This window comes from Melopsittacus undulatus, chromosome 4 (assembly GCF_012275295.1).
Source record: "Melopsittacus undulatus isolate bMelUnd1 chromosome 4, bMelUnd1.mat.Z, whole genome shotgun sequence".
Lineage (NCBI taxonomy): Eukaryota > Metazoa > Chordata > Aves > Psittaciformes > Psittaculidae > Melopsittacus > Melopsittacus undulatus.
Window position 1 is genome coordinate 50,575,252 of NC_047530.1, and position 16,060 is coordinate 50,591,311.

General features: G+C 42.3%; 1 protein-coding gene across 3 annotated transcripts in view; it reads left to right on the plus strand.

Annotated features, from left to right (window-relative positions):
- Positions 1-16,060, plus strand: part of BRSK2 (BR serine/threonine kinase 2) — a 317,883-nt gene that overhangs the window by 201,200 nt on the left and 100,623 nt on the right. For all 3 annotated transcript variants that reach the window (XM_005149208.4, XM_005149209.3, XM_005149210.3), the window contains exon 3: positions 11,192-11,277. In XM_005149208.4, coding sequence (XP_005149265.1) covers positions 11,192-11,277 — 86 coding nt within the window. The remainder of the gene's footprint in view (positions 1-11,191; positions 11,278-16,060) is intronic.

The following is a 16,060-nucleotide window of genomic DNA, read 5'->3' on the forward strand; positions in this document are numbered from 1 at the left end:
TCTTCTTAGCAAATTGTTTGTGAGCACTTTTAAATCTGCACGTGTAAGTCTTATCATAAGTATTTGGCAAGTGCAAGGGATTTTGAACTAGATTACGAAAGGAGCATGCCTCTGTGTGTGCCAAAGCATCCCAAGGTGTGCAGGCCTAAGATGATATTATTTAAATGAGCCCAGTTCTCACATTTTCTTCTGTTTTTGGCATGCTCGCTCTGCCACTTTCAGGAATAGCTAGAGTATGTCCAGCCAAGTCCATTCTTTTCATAAAATTAAGCTAATTTGCTTACCGTTAGAAGTTTCCTCTATGTAATTTTGGAGTCATTAGCACTTTCTTTAGCGATGTGTTATCGCCTGACATAACAAAGTGTTGCATCTATCTCTGCTCTTCATCAGAAGCCATATAGCTTTGAACTCTGTATTAGATGTGTTGTGTAGGACAGATACAAAGGAACAGGAAGAGACTCAAGTAAGCAGTAGCACGTAAAGATGACTGCTCTGAAGATGCAAGACCCACAATACCATCTTCAGAAAAAATGAAAATCCCACCTTCCTCAAGTCTAAAATGCCTTCATTTCTTTGTTCTTCTTGGTCTCCATGCAATAATGCTGTGTTGGTGGGTGCACTTGCACTGCAGTATACTACTTCCCATAAACATATGGGTTGCTTTGGAGTGACACAGGCAATTCAAGGGAAAAGTTTTCTGTACTCAAGGAGAGATTGTCACTATATGGAAAAGATGATCTGGTTTAGGACAGAGAATGGTTTGGGCAGTGGTTTAGTATGGTGAAGCTGAAGAATTCACCATTAGGACTTGGAAAGGCTCAGAAATATTGCAGCATCTGGGAAGTAATGCGCAAGGCAAAGATTCATAAATAGCAAGGCAGGGCTCATCTCTAGAGACTTAGAACTAAAAGATGGAATTTGTTCCTGAATGACTCTGGTCTCATTTAGTAGTAAGAGTCCCATGCACTTTGAGATAGGCCAATGCTAAGTCCCTCTGAAAGTCTGACCAGACTAAATAATGTACTGGAAAATATAATGAAGATGTAGAAAACAGTTGTATTCAGCTCTGAAGAATATGCTGGACCCTTCTGTAAGGACACAGCCAGAGACGTCTGAGCCCTCCTTTCGCAAGGAGGTTTGGACAATGTGGAGAAGGAATGATTTGTCTTATTGCCTGTTCTGAGATGCTCGAGAGCCTATCTTTAGAATGTTGTTTGTAAACCTCCTTTGCCAAGAGGTTTCTTGATCCTGATATTGATGTTGATAGGCTGCAAGATGTCATCAGCACCTCCAGCAATAAGAGACTGGTGTGTGATAGAAAGGATATGAGAAGAGCAGAGATAAAATAACTGAGAAACAAAATGTTCCTTCGTTGCTGTCTTTGATCTCTTACCTCCCAGCTGTGAGAGATCCTGGATGCTGATGGCAGCAATCAACTAATTTTCTGCTGCTTCTGTTGCATGTAAAAAACAGAGGAAGATGTTGTCTTCACTGAGGGGAGTACAAGTCTTGCTGTAATGTCTTTTGTTGCAGGCTGAACCTGAGGAGAGGCAGGGGATGAGCACAGGCAGCCTCAAAACTGAGGCAAAAAAAAAATGCAATTTTGTTTCTTCCTCTCTCTTTCTGCACTTTGCTTTCTACTACAATTCCTGCCTTATTAGCCATCCTTTTGCAAATTAAAACCCAAAGGAAAGCTCCCAGCCAGTGTTGCTATCTTTGCTGCATCCTTGATGCCAACTGAAGAAGTGGGAGGCACCATGGATAAAGCTGTTGCGTACGGGCTTGCATCATCTTGAAAGCTTCTGTCATTTCTCAGCATCGAGGTGCAGTAGTTGAAGGGAGAGGGAAGCTTTATTTACAGTAGCTGTTTAACTGTCCACCAGTAGTTTACTCCTGACATGGGACTGAGGCTGAATCCATAAAGCTGGTTTTGCTAGCTCGGGTAGTCCAGAGAAGAAGATATGGGGACATCACTGCTCATTTCCCATGCTGTTCAGTCCTGTCTTGCAAGATGTGAAGACATGCTTTTATTTAAGGTGAGTCTGCATTAAAAAGTTATAATCTCACATACAGATGAGCCAGTAGGGATGTTTGCAACTGAAGTGCAGGCTCATGTCATCATAGAGGTGCACTAGTTATAGTCGTGTCGTTACAGATACACACTACACAAGTGTGCTTCTCAAACAGTCTGTGCTCAGAGTGATTATTTTATGGACAGATTGACTAAACTGAAGATCATGGATAAGAATAAGTAGTTGTTGGGACCAGTGTCCATAAGGTGGAATGGACATAGAAGTTTTAATGTAGAGCTGGTTCATGTTCAAGCGCAAGCTGCTGTTCATGCTGCAGCATGATAGAACCTCTTGCTGACCAGGTGTGGTAGAAGAGCTGGGCTGAAGGGTTGCTTGTCCTCCCTGAGTACGCAGCCACTGGCTCCACAGTTTGGCAGAAAGTCAGTTGTTGATTCCTCTGCCTGCAGCTCCCAGGCCTCCCTTCAGGGCTCCCTCTTTACTCCAAAGAGAAGTGCAAACATGAACTTTGTGAGCCTGTGTTGTTGCCCTTGGTCTTTCACAGTTCCTGGATGAGGTCCATGCTGCTGTTTGTCTGGGACCGTTGTCCATCTGGGAGGTGCAGTTGTGCTTCAACAGCATATTTAGAATATAGAAACAAAGGGGAGAGCTGTGGGTTGCTTCAGTCTCTGCTTCTGTCAGTGCCAGCTGTGGCTGTTGGGATGGAGAATCCCTGCTAGATACCAGCTGTTTATATCTTGCCAAGTTTATTAACTCAGCTGAGACAAGATCCTAATATACAAGTACGTACAAATATATATCTAAAGAGTCAAGGGGCACCCAAAAGTGAAGAACAGGAGAATAAAACAACAAAAATAGTATTATCTGTTTTCTGCTCTCTGAAATGATTGGTGTCATTAAGCTTGTTACGGAGCAGGGCAAGGCAGGGGTAGTCTGGCGTTCTACCTTTGTCTCTGCAAAGCTCCAGCAATTCTGCCCTCTCCTGGAGCATTTGCTACCTGCCTTATTTCTCAGGGAACCAGAGATGTCCGCTAAAAAAAGATGTAGAGAAGGAAACAGCATCAATCCTATTGATTGCTTCTAGAAGAGTATTGGAGAAAGTCTAAAGGACATTTGTGTAAGACAATGCCAAAGAACTAAACCAGGCCAGTGTGACTAATGGAGAAAAAGAGGAGGAGGGGGAAAGCAGCTATATGAGACACACAGGAAATAGTGGGGAGTTTGTTCTTTGAAGCTTTTCCAAAACTGTGCTTTTAAATTTCATTTCCTTCTGATGGTGGACTCCCTTAAGGACCCCGTCCATGGTATTCTCAGCATCACTTCACTGTCTCAGTCCCTTTCCTGGATGCTTTTGGGAACCCCTCTGCCTTATCATATCCTCAACCAATACTCTCAGAAGCTCTACACTATGTTTTTGGCAGAACGTTGTGCTGTGCTGTGCTATACCCCCTGCTTTGTGCTTGCTTATACTTCCTTAATAGGATTCGGCATCTCCTTTATCCTCCACCCACTCAGAGATTCGAATGTTGTGTTTCATACTGCTCGTATTAAATCTATGATGTCTCAAATAACACAAGAGGCTCCACACTTGTGTTATTTGAACTCTCCATACCCTTCAATTTTGGAGCTTGTTTCTCCTCTGTGTGTAGTGGCTGTTTTTCTGTAGCTGAGCATAGCAGCCCACAGGGCATTACATGTTCTTGAATGCACCTTATACCTTCAGTAGAAGTAACTTCTGCTGGGGGAAAATTAGTTACGAATTGCACTGCTTTCCCATGCTCTTGTACAGGGGCTGTTGGCTTCCTGCTCTTGCGTTCTTCACCATAGCTTCCCCTGAAATGAGCCAGTCATATGTTTGTTGGTCTTTGGGGGGAAAAGCTGTAGGTGAGTACTGCTTACAGCATTTCTTGTGGGGCTTAAACTTAAATTTCTAGGTTTGAGGTGAGGACTGCAGGTCTGGTTTGTCAGGGAGATCTGCTTACATGAGAGGGGCCGAGAGTGCTGCTTTGGAGCAGTAGATATAGATGTTCATGCAGGCTTGGCTGTGGCTGCTGATGGGGTGGTGGGTTTCTCTTAAACACTGGGCTGGCTGCACATGAGTTAGGTTTTTTACTCCCAGGAAAGAAACAAAAAAAAAAACCCAAAAAACGAGCTGTGCAAGCAATCTGCTTCAGGTCAAAGAAAGCACAGTGCACATTAACATTAAAACCAGAATAAGGAGGGAAAAGAAAGGCAAGTCAAAGATCAGGTCATTTCTCCTGCAGAGTGGCTGTTGGTTTGTGTCTTGTGTCCTGCACTACTTGGCAATGGCAGCCAGGATGTGGCACTCACCAAAGGTGACAGGAGGCACAGGGAGGCTATTTGCCTTCCAGTGTAAGGGGCCAATTCTGCTGACTGCTGGCAGAGACGTGCACGTCAGTCACTCGTTAGCTGTGTACCACCGGGCAGCAGATAATCTCAAGTGCTGAATGAATAAATCCTCTCCTTGTCAGCTCCCATCAGTGTCTCTTGCATGAAGCCCAGATGCTTCTTAAAGAAGCACGCTGCAGATAAGTCTAAGTTCCATATTTACTCAGTAGCCGATGGCAGAGCACTGAGGAACACTGCAGCTTTTAACTATTGAGTTGAACCATGAAGTTCCCAGGTTAGACAACCTGTAGGATCCAAACCCCACCATGTCAAGACCTTGAAATCAATATGCCAGGACAGGTGTTCTCTCCTGTTGTGGAGGGGCATTGGTATCAGCAGAAAGGATTTTCCAGTAAATCCTCACAGTATCCATCTGGCTGACTTCATACCCTCAGACTTTGTGCCAACTTTCAACATTCAGCAGAGCATTAGAGTTGCAGTTTTGAATGGGCTGTGGAAAAATACTTGTTTCAATAAAGACAAGTAGAAACTGACATTCTGTTACAACAGTAGCTTGTTACAAATAAATTTCCCTACTAAAGCTTCATGGTATAGACGTTTGCACATGCAAATTTTAACATCAAATATGCATCTCGCTTCTCATATATACCTATTTTCATTTATGGGGAAATAGCTTTGAGAAGCAGTCATGCAAACAAAAATTGTGGTGGAATGAGCCCATAATAGAGCTTTCAATAAAATGAGAAATTGCTGAGCTTTCCAGTAATTTTGTCTGTTTGTTGTAAGCATTTTGTACAGCATTGTCTAGCTGCCTGATTCTGTGGAGATCTAAGTCTAGTTTTCCCCCTCATTTACCCACTTTTTATAGAATCTTCTTGTAATTATTAGTCCTTAGCAGAAAACCTGAATTCATGTTAAAGCATTTAATTAGTCAAAATTGTGTAATAGAAGATTTCTTCCAGATACCACTTAATGGTCATTAAAAGGTCTGATTCAAAGCCTGCTTAAGTCAATTGATGGCTTTTGTTCAGTTGAATACATTTTGAATCTGGCTTGGTATATTCAGAAATGTGAAGCTATTGGCTACAATAGCAGGGAATACTCTTCACAGATGGACAACTTCAGTGGTTCTCTGCTTCCATAATGGTATGCTGAGGAAGCTTCGGATAAATGAAATGAAAGACCACTTTTAGTGAAAAATCAACTAAATTCAGAACTGCAGAAGAAGATGCTTTAAGATTTAATTGTTTAAAACCTGTTTTTTTTTTTCCACAGCTACTCCATTGAAGTTAAGGATGCAACTGATATAATGTGGTATTTTTTAGATTTGGTAATGGCTTAAGTCTGTTTGGAAGAATATCCCCACAGCAGTGATGACCCTACAGCACACATTGGGCCTGTACTTACTTGTGTAAAGCCATTGGCTCAAGTGAGACCTTAGAGCAGCCTTCCAGTACCTGAAGGAGGGCCTATAGGAAATCTGGAGAGGGGCTTTTTATAAAGGCATGTAGTGACAGGACAAGGCTTTGAACTGAAAGAGGGTAGATTCAGATTATATATTAGGAAGAAATTATTTCTCATAAGAGTGGTGAGACACAGGCAGAGGTTGCCCAGAGAAGCTGTAGCTACCCTATTCCTGGCAGTGTTCAAGGCCAGTGTGGACAGGGCTTGAAGCAACCTGGTGTAGTGGAAAGTGTCCCTGCTTGTGGCAGGGAGGTTTGGAACTGGATGATCTTTAAGGTCTCTTCCAACCCGAACCATTCTGTGATTCTTTTATTCTATGATATATGGTTTAATTTCTTTTCTGTTTTCAAGGGTAGCCTATTTATTCTGTGATTATGGGAAAGAGTGAACAGGTGACCTAGATGGTCTTCACCAAAGCCAGTAATTTTTCACCATTTTTTACTTTTAGTCCCACACAGCATGGAAGCAAAAGTACTAAATGAATAAGATCTTAGGGTCTGTTCTTGTGATATTTCTGTTACTGCAGAGCACAGAATTTCCAGGGAAGTTGAGATTATTTCCTTCCTACCCAGTACCTTTGGTTTTGCCACTTTAACTCGGTGGAGTATCACAGTGACTTACTTTCTGATTTTTGTGCTCTCATCACGGAAATGCAAATCACTGCACAGTGGGCCAGACACTGACGAAAGTAGATACTTTGGTACAAGGTTTCCAACCTGAGTTCTAGCCTGAGGAGATAGATGAGTATTCAAATCTCTGCATCCTTTGAAGTTCATCCAGAATCTAAATAATAACTCAGAGAAAGTTCATGTTCTTGTTGAGATTCTAGTAGCTGAGAGGCAGCCATGAGTTCTGAAAAGTATTTCATTAATTACTTCAAAGCAAAGCAGAGTCAAGTCGCCATTAAAGAGCTTGATATTCACGTGAAGACCTACCACCTCCACCTCCCCTCCACCATTTTGCTCTGAGTAGCAAAACCAGCACAACACGTTTGCAGCCTCCTGGCCCACTTCTGCAGCTTCAGACTTACTTCTCCAAATGATGTTTCAAATAATATGGGAAACACTGGTGTCAATGGAGAGAGAGTGAGCTCTGTGGTGCGCTGCTGGTGAACCTTGAAGCATCCAAGGAAAATGTCATCTGCTGTCCCCCAGCTTTTTGTGTGTAGCTGTTCTTTGGGAAACACTGCTATTAATGACTGTTGCACAGTGTTTGCACAGGTTTGGTAGATAAAATACAGGCTGGTAGATAAAAGGCAGCTTTCCACTTCAGTTTTCAAGTTCTCACTGCACCACATGGGTGATAAGTGACCCAATTGTTACTGAGCAAATGTAAACAAGAGAAAAGGAAACTTTCCTCCATCACTGAGACAAACTATCAGGTTTCCTCAGCCTGCCCTCCTTGTCTTCTACCTGAATTAGCATCCTGTGTACCTGTGGGTTGGAAAGTGAGAGAGCAGAGTGCTTGTCAACAGTGAAAATTGTGCCCACACTATGGGCTTAAACCAGAGATGTGATTTCTTCTGGGGTTGACAAAGGGTGAAGTAGAGATGGAGCAGAGGGAAGCAGACTTTTGCATTATTCCTCTAAGGAATATGGGTCGCATTGCCCCTGTGTTGCACTTTGTCATTAGCTGAATCACTGGAGCATCCTGTCAAATCAGCCTGCTGCATAGATTTTTAAAAACTAATTGGCACCTGCAAGGTAACAAGTTAGCAGCGTATCTCCATTTGCCCTCCACAGCCTTTCACAGCTCTTTCCCCAACTCCAAGTCACTATCGTGCTGCACAGCCAGTAAACCTACCATGGTATGAGGCAACCCAGGCTGTAGTTGAGACCCTTTGAAGTGACCTGGCATTTGTGTGACAGAGAAAGCTTCCCTTTTTTCCTTTCTTTTTAAACTATTATGCAAATGTTTCTCCATGTTTCCTTGTTTATCACAGACTCTGATCCTCCCTAGACAGGCTATTCTGAGTTTGGCCTGCTTTCTGATAATTGCATCTGCATTAAAGCGAACACCCCTGCAGGGTTTCTCCATTCTCCTGTCCTCGCCAGCTCTGTGCTGGAGAGCACTCCATAGCTTGCTAGCACAGGGATGCGCAAAAAAGGCATGTCAAGGGCTGGCAATGCTCTGGAGAAGAAGGCAAAGCTGCATGCTATTTCAGACCTCTCTTGTTTTGCCAGTGAGTTCAGATACCTTTCTTTTGCTAGTGACACAGTGGCTGCTAGGTCTTCCTAAGCCATGCATCAGTAAAATCACTGTCATGATCTATAGTCTGTGTCCAGCCCATATCAATGTCTGGCTTCTCTTTGGGGATGTAAAAAATGAATAGGATCTAGGAGAGTCAGCTAACAGTAATGACTGCAGTATTAATTTTGAGAAGGTGGTCTGTTGTAAGTTTTTGTGAACTGTTTTTCTTTGGAAGGAAGAAGAGGCAGGGCACTGCTGGATAATTTTTGATGTTGATCTTTATCAGGTTGCTGTTTAGAGAGCTGGGAATCTCTAGTGCTTGAAATAATACAGCCATTAGTGTGTTGCTTCTCTACATGGGGCCAAGGCCTGGCTTATGTTAAGTACAATAATGATGCTTTTTCTTCATAAGGCCCCTTTTTTCACTGAAAGATGATACGAAGTCTTACTGAGATGAGTAGATTAGTTTTGTCCTTGGTTTACAGCTAGAAGAGGTAGCAGACAGTGGAAAGCTGGAGTGGTGCAACACACCACTGAACTGAATGCATTGTAGTGAAATGCTGCCAGGCCCATCTGGCCAGATGGCTTTCTGCATGCCTGGGGTTGAAATCAAGGCCTGTGTAAGCGTGTTTCTTCTCAGGATTTAGTTCCCAGGAATTTAAAAATATGCACAGAGCCTTCCACACTCACACAGTTAAAATGATGGAAGTAAAGTAACTCAGGCTATTTCCTTTTAATTCACTCTTAGCGTAAATCTGTAGGCAGTAAGTAGATATTTGCTTTCTGTTCTGATTTGCTCTTATTGAACTTGGCCATACTGTGCTGTAACTGAATCCCCTCCTCCAAGTGAACATCATAAATCATGGCCTCTTCTCATGCTTTAGGGCAGTAACCAAGCAGGACCCTGACTGGATGATGCCATCCATCACTCCCTTGGTCTGAACATATGTTGCCACCGCACCCACCAGAGACATTTCAGCAGTGAATTGCCAGTGCAGTTAGACAGCCCATCTGCAGGGAATTTCGTCTTTCACAAGTGGGGTATCCCCCAGAAGGGAGAATGGGGTTGGATAACCCCTACCATAGCTTAGTACATTCCCCATGAAATACCTGGTCTCCACCATCCAAAGGTAACTTTGTTGTAGTTCTAGTTTCTTAGCAGATGCTGTGCTTGGTGCTGATCATGAACCTCAGTAGTGTTGGAAGAATGTTATTTGAGTGGGCACTTCTGTTTTGTTTTTCTTCATTCTTGAAGCAAATCCAGCTTTTCTCAGCTATAGGGCTGAACGAGTCCTCTGCAAATATCAGTGCATATCTTGTAGAAGAGAAATGTCTCCTTGAAAAGGAGACAAAAATGGAATAAGCTAGCTCTCCCCCTGGTTTTGGGTAGTACAATTGAAATCAGCCAGTTTGTGTTTCCTATTTGTATAAGTGGCTTTCATCTAAGTGCTGGTCATGAGTTAAGTTAACGCCTACAGAGCTGTCACCATCAGGTATTGTGTATCACTGAATTCACAGCAGTGCTGGCAGTGCTGAACTATGTACATATGTGTTTAAATGCATTCCCCACTTCTCAGAAGGAGCTATTTCCAGAGATCCCAAGTGTGGTAGTAGATCTCTCAGCTGACTTTTCACTGTGCAGAGACAAATAAATATATAAGATTGGCACATGTACAAACACTATTTCCTTCATCCTGATATTCAAGAATGACCAAGGGTGATGTGGTGCAAGAGTCGGTTTTGCTGGTTTTGTGTGGTTGTGTGGAGGGAGAGATTGGTGATGACAACCAACATACTGGGAAATCCTCCTCCTCTGCACAGCACTGGAAAACTACTGCTTTCTAATTTCCTGCCAAGGATCTCATTTGCATTTAGAAAAAGGTGTTTGTGTTCAGGCTTAGTCTAAGATGATATCTCAGGAAATTAAAGGACATAAAGAACTAAAGTTATACTTGGGCAAGTTCCTAATTACTTATCTGATCTCTGCAGGGGAGATGTTAAGGGATGGTTTTGTAGTTTGTGCGTGGTTTTCTGTGTGTTAGCATAGCAGCTCCAGGACAATCAGTTACTTGAAGGGCTGGGAATAAACCCTACCTAGTTGTCCTTGTTTGCTTCTGTAGGTCTTTCTCCTGCCTTTGTGGAATCCTGAAAATTTGACATGGCCAGCTATGCAATGCTTAGGCTGCATGTTTTTGCAGAGTTTATTTCAGTTGCCTACAGTCTCCACAGTGCTATGTAAACTCCCTTTGAGTTAGCTTAGGTCAAATCAGAGCAGTTGCACCATGGCTTCAAGAAGCACAGAGCAATTTTGCTAGCAGCTGAGGACTTGCACTGACTCTAGCTCTAATAAGTACCCTTAGTAAATTTGGGTTAAAAGCACCATGGCACTATGGTAAGAGTTTTGGGGAAGAGCAGGGCTTCTGCTAATTACAGGAACTTAGTCACAACTTGCTAAGTCCATGTTGAAGACATGCTTTTAGAAGTAGCCATGTTTGGACAGATTGGGAATTGAGAGGAAGCACAGTCTTATGATTAAGGCTCAATAGTTAGGTTTAATTTCTTGTTGTGCTTTGTATTTCTTATGTCACTTCTTACATTTCTTTCCCTTTCTGTGCCTTGGTTCTGCAACTGTAAAACCACACTGCTGCCTTCTGCTCTTTGTCCTGCATAGACTGCAAGTTCTTCAGGATGGGGATTGTCTAGTATTACTTGAGTATGCAATACGTATTGCAGCATGGCCACATCTGGGCCTGTGGGAGGTCAGGAGAGCCCTAAGTGACATCTTAAGAGTTTCTGTACTTTGAGAATATGTCACTGGCTTTGGGTTGTCAGGGAGGAAGAGCCTTTAATGCTCATATAACTCTTACAGCTAATTCCCTTTGGTAGATTTTGGGACTTTTCTTTCAACCTTGGAATTTTGTTTGTTTTCTGTTCTGCGGGGCAGGGAGTGCTGAGGCTGAATAAATTGAATTTTTGTTAAATTATATGAGTGCTAAATAAGACAGATTGCTATAAGTTGCCATATCCTCTGCATAAAAAAGAGTGGAAAATGTATAAATGAGAAGAAAATGTGTGACGGTATCTAATGTATTCTAAGACCAAGCTGCTAATATTCTATTTGTTTTTGTTTCTTCCAGGTGGAGCGGGAAATAGCCATCCTGAAGTTGATAGAACACCCCCACGTTTTAAAGCTGCATGATGTTTACGAAAATAAAAAATATTTGTAGGTATTCCTGGCTTTTGCCAGAGAAAGGGGAAGGGAGGGAGGGAGATGAGGGATTTGGAATTTGGTGGCGTTTCTGAAAGAATGGAGTAGGACTTTGCCCAAGGCTATTGTCTGTGCAATGCCTAATACTTGGATGAGGAAGGAACACTCCTTATTTCCTTAGCTTTTCTCAGTTTTCTTCTCTGTACTTACGTGCTGTTTCTTTTCCTACTTAAAATAGAGGAGAGAGAGCAAACCTGTGTTTTCTGTCAAACAGCAAGAGAGGAGGAAGGTTTGACCCCGTGAGATTTGGAGCCATTTTAAATCAGAACTGTAACAGTCTTACCATGAACAATTTGGATAACCTCCCTTGCCTGATAGTTTTCATTGAAACCCTCAGTTCTCTCTAACAGTATTTTAAATTTGCCCCATCTATAACATTTTTTTAAAGGCTGCTGAATTCTGCTGAATATGGTTCTGCTGTAACAGTTCAGTTTTTAGGGTGGGAAGAGTTGTAGGGGTTTTTTGCAGATCATAGCCAGTGCTGGACAGGGATATTGTCCACACACAGAGTCATTTTAGCTTGACAGGGCACTAGATATGTTGAATCTGTTGTCAAACAAGCAGGCCATATTAATCTTGCCACAGCAGGAAAAAAAAATCAATGTTCTCCAAATGGAAAAGGGCAACCCAGTAGGGAACTCCAGGTTATTTTCAGCTTTTTAACAGGTTATTACAAGTAGAAGAGAGTGGTAAAAAAAAATAAACCATTTTTAAAAACCACTATCCATGGGTGACCTCTCCCTAATGTCACAACTCAAAAAGGAATGACTGTTTACCCAAAGAAAGTGTGTTGAATGGAGGTAACAATCCCTCATGGACTATTCAGCCAGTCTTGTTACTGGAGCAATGAAATTCTATTCTGAGAAGTGAGGCCTTTGTGCCTAAGGGTTAGCTTACTAGAGCAGGCAGTAATTTCTTTTGGATTCCACATTTTCCTTTGGGGAAGAGCTTGCCATCCATGGTGAAATGCTGTTGCCAGAGTGAGCTTGAGCAGGCACTGGGTGGAGGCTGGCTCAGGCGTTCTCTGACCCACATCTCAAGTGCTCTATCCTCAGTGGTGTAAATGGTCATGGCACTATTAAGCCCAGTTTGCCCCAGCTAAGGACGGAGGCTGAGATCTAGCACAGCCTGCTCTGCATGTGAGGAGGGTAGCAAAGGGAAACAAGGCTTTACAGCCAGTAAGTTCTCTATTAATACTGAAAAGAGAGGCACCATCTATAAGAGTACATTCATTTGTATTCTGGTTTAAAGGGAGTTAGTATAAGCCCCAGGCTTTCTTTTGGTTAGGAGAAAGGGAATACTCTCTTTGTGATCCTTGTTTATTTATATGTCTGTAATCTTAGATATACACACACATAAACACACACTTGCATAAGCCCAGCAAAAAGCTAATGTGTTCCAGGTAGGTGTAGTATAGTCGAGTGGTGGAGAAAATGTACAAATACATGAAGACAAAAGAAATTATCATCATTTGAAGTGAGATAATAGGTTACAGAGGTGCTGAAGCTTTCTTCTTGCCCTGAATGCTTGTGAAGCCAGCAGCTGAGTTGAGCTCTGTTTTTTTACCACGTAACTTGGTGGCTATTTTGCTTCATGTGAAAAGTGTCTACTGCTTAGAGAAGTGAGGGTGATGTTAGACCAAGATTTCTAAGGAATGGCTGCATTCCTTGGCAGGAAAACACCTTCTGCTGAAAATCACCTTGAAAGGGAAGCATCCCATATCTTTAAGCTGTATCTGGATATCCTGGCTTCTAAAAAATGTTGGGTTCCAAAGTATGCTTTGCCAATGACCATTTAGCCTTTAACAATCACTAAGTCTTCTTTGTGCTGTTGCTCCTCTGCCTGTAAGATTGAACTGTCCTCAAAGGCACTGGAGCCTTCTGCTGAAAAACACTGGCTTTGTGAAAGAGCCAATAACTGTTAATTTAATTTCATTAGTCACTGTTTTAAAGAAAGGGCACAATGCAGAGCTTCTGCCAAGTCTCTGTGTTCAAAATTAGAAACAGACGTAGCCTTGGATAAATCTAGGAGGTGAAGCCTGTGGAGGGGTGAAGCATTACAAGTATGTGGGGGCTGAGAAGTGTGTATGCATGTACTTTCCCAAATAATACCCCCTCTAGTTCTCACCAGCCTCGAAAAAAGGATTGCTCTCTGGTGGTGGCACCTTTCCATCACCCATGCCATCTCAGCAGCAGTGGCAGTGTTTCAGAAGAGCTCATGAATTATGGGTGATATTTCAGAAGCCAGAGACTAATCACGATGCAGCGCTGGGGAGTATTTCCTCAATAAATGTTAATTTCACAAATCATATTTGACTTTTAGTTTATGATTTAATTTGTGGCAAGGGGCTTTGGTTGAGTAGACTCCTAATGCAACCATGAATCAAATCCTTTTTCCACAGTTTATTTAACACTGGAAGGAGTTTTAAAAAATAATAATAAAATCTATTATTATACGTGTCTTAGCCTAGCAGTCTTTTTCTGTTTGTTTTGGTGTTTTCTGTACCAAGATGGTTGGAGAGAGATGGAGATACCCATGAGCTCTAAGCCTTCCAGCTCTTTATCCAGCATTTTGAGTTGTTACTTTAAGACTGTGTCCTACAGTTCTAGGTGCATTGAGGCAAACACAGCTGCACTGTGGCTCTCTGTATGTGTGCTGATACACCACCTCAGATATGCATTAAGTTGGCTAAACTAGTAATGTTCCTGACAGTTGAATTATTTCGTATTTGTTGTATAGTCACACTGACTGCCTTCAAGCAAGACTGGGAGTCCACAGTGATAGATAATTCAGAAACAGCTATAAACAATCTATCCCTCCCTCTCTCTCATCATGTAATGTTAATAGACAATACAGCCAGGAAGGGGAAATCATCCTCCCATTTTAAAGATCAAGAATGAGTCAAAGTAGCCTGGTATGGTGTAAGCCCAGAGTTGTTTAAGAACTGATTTTGCTGGTGCGTAGTAGGGAATAGTTGATATACTACAAAATTTGTGTGCACTGGTTTTGATTAACCAGGTTCAGTCAGTTGAGAATTTTAGGGAACTGTAAATGAACTAGGGGAATGTGCAAGGCAATAGCAAAGCTGATAAAGTTTTGGCATGTTCTGTAATGCATATGGGAGTGGAAACACTCCTTTGGTCATATGGTTTCTGCATTGCAAGTGAACTGTGTGAACCTGGGTGATGGTCCTCTTTTTTCTGTGCTATGTATAGGAAAGGTCTTTCCTGGATTGGCCCTAGATAGAGTTTGTGGTGCAACTGGAGACGAAGACAGAATTCACATGCTGCTAGCAGCACTACCAGTGTGAATGAGCAGGAGGTTCTCATTAGCAGACTTGTTGAGGATTAAACACGAGAAAACACGTAAAGCCCAGTCCTTCATCAGTGAAGTGGTTGCCTCATATTTTTTCTAGGAAGCAATCTTATGCTTTACTCTTAAATCTCTGATGCATATATTTACTGCATTCTGTGCATTAAAATCAGCTTTCCTTTTGATCTTAGGAAAGCAATTGTCCTGTTGTTAGAGGACCTGTTACCATGTCGACTTAAATGCTATCACATAGTCCACGGGAGATGGACCTTGCTTTTCCAAAGGGAAACTGATTGATACAGTTTTGTGGCAGAACTCCCAACACGGGTGGCATTATCCATTGGATCTCGTTTGATTATCTTTTTAGTTTAAATGGTCTTGGGTTTGGCAGGGAGTAGAACTGAGATAGAATGAAGACATCCTAGGACCACTCGATGCCCTTTTCTTTCAGATGGTGTTATTAGTATTTCTCAATTCCCTTTCCCTTTTGTGTAAATTTCTATTTGAAGGATTGGGCAGGTATTTGTAAATATATGTATAGATTTATATTGATTAGTATTCAAACCTTCACACTTAAGATTTCAATTTTTGAAATGTTGTGGTGGCGTTAATTCTAAATGTCTGTGTTGTCCAACTTGACCAGCATTTTAAACAAGAGTCTGTTTCGAGAGAGCAAGTGCACATCAGATTGTTGTTCTCTGAAATGTGCCATGCATACATCAGCTCTTCTTCCAAGTCCCTTTCTCATCATTTAGTAGGACAGTGCTATCACTGGTCAAGTGCCCAAGCCTCATGGCAATGTACACAGCACACCACATCCTGATTTCAGAGGTGAAGGTGCCTTCCAATGAGCCAGATAACAAAATTAAAATGTCCTCCTGCCTGTACACAGCTCACATTTCTGGCTTCTACAGAATCAGCTGACAGCAGGAGTTAAAGATTTACAACTCTGGTGGTGTCAGCATAAGAATTGGTGCTGCCATTCCTCTCCTGCAGAGTTTTCCTGTAAGTCTGTTTATTTTTGTTGAAAACTAACTATGAGGTCCCAGAGGATGTGAGAAAGAGAAAGAATGGTTCTTCTTATTGGTTATTATATTGGCTGTGTGGAGACCTCATAGCAGCCTTCCAGTATCTGAAGGGGGCCTACAGAGATGCTGGGGAGGGACTCTTCATTAGGGACTGAAGTGACAGGACAAGGGGTAACGGGTTGAAACTTAAACAGCAGAGGTTTAGATTGGATATAAGGAAAAAATTCTTTACTGTTAGGGTGGTGAGGTACTGGAATGGGTTGTCCAGGAAAGTTGTGAATGCTCCATCCCTGGCAGTGCTCAAGGGCAGGTTGGACAGAGCCTTGGGTGGTATGGTTTAGTGTGAGGTGTCCCTGCCTATGGCAGGGGGTTTGGAACTAGATGATCAACCCTAACTA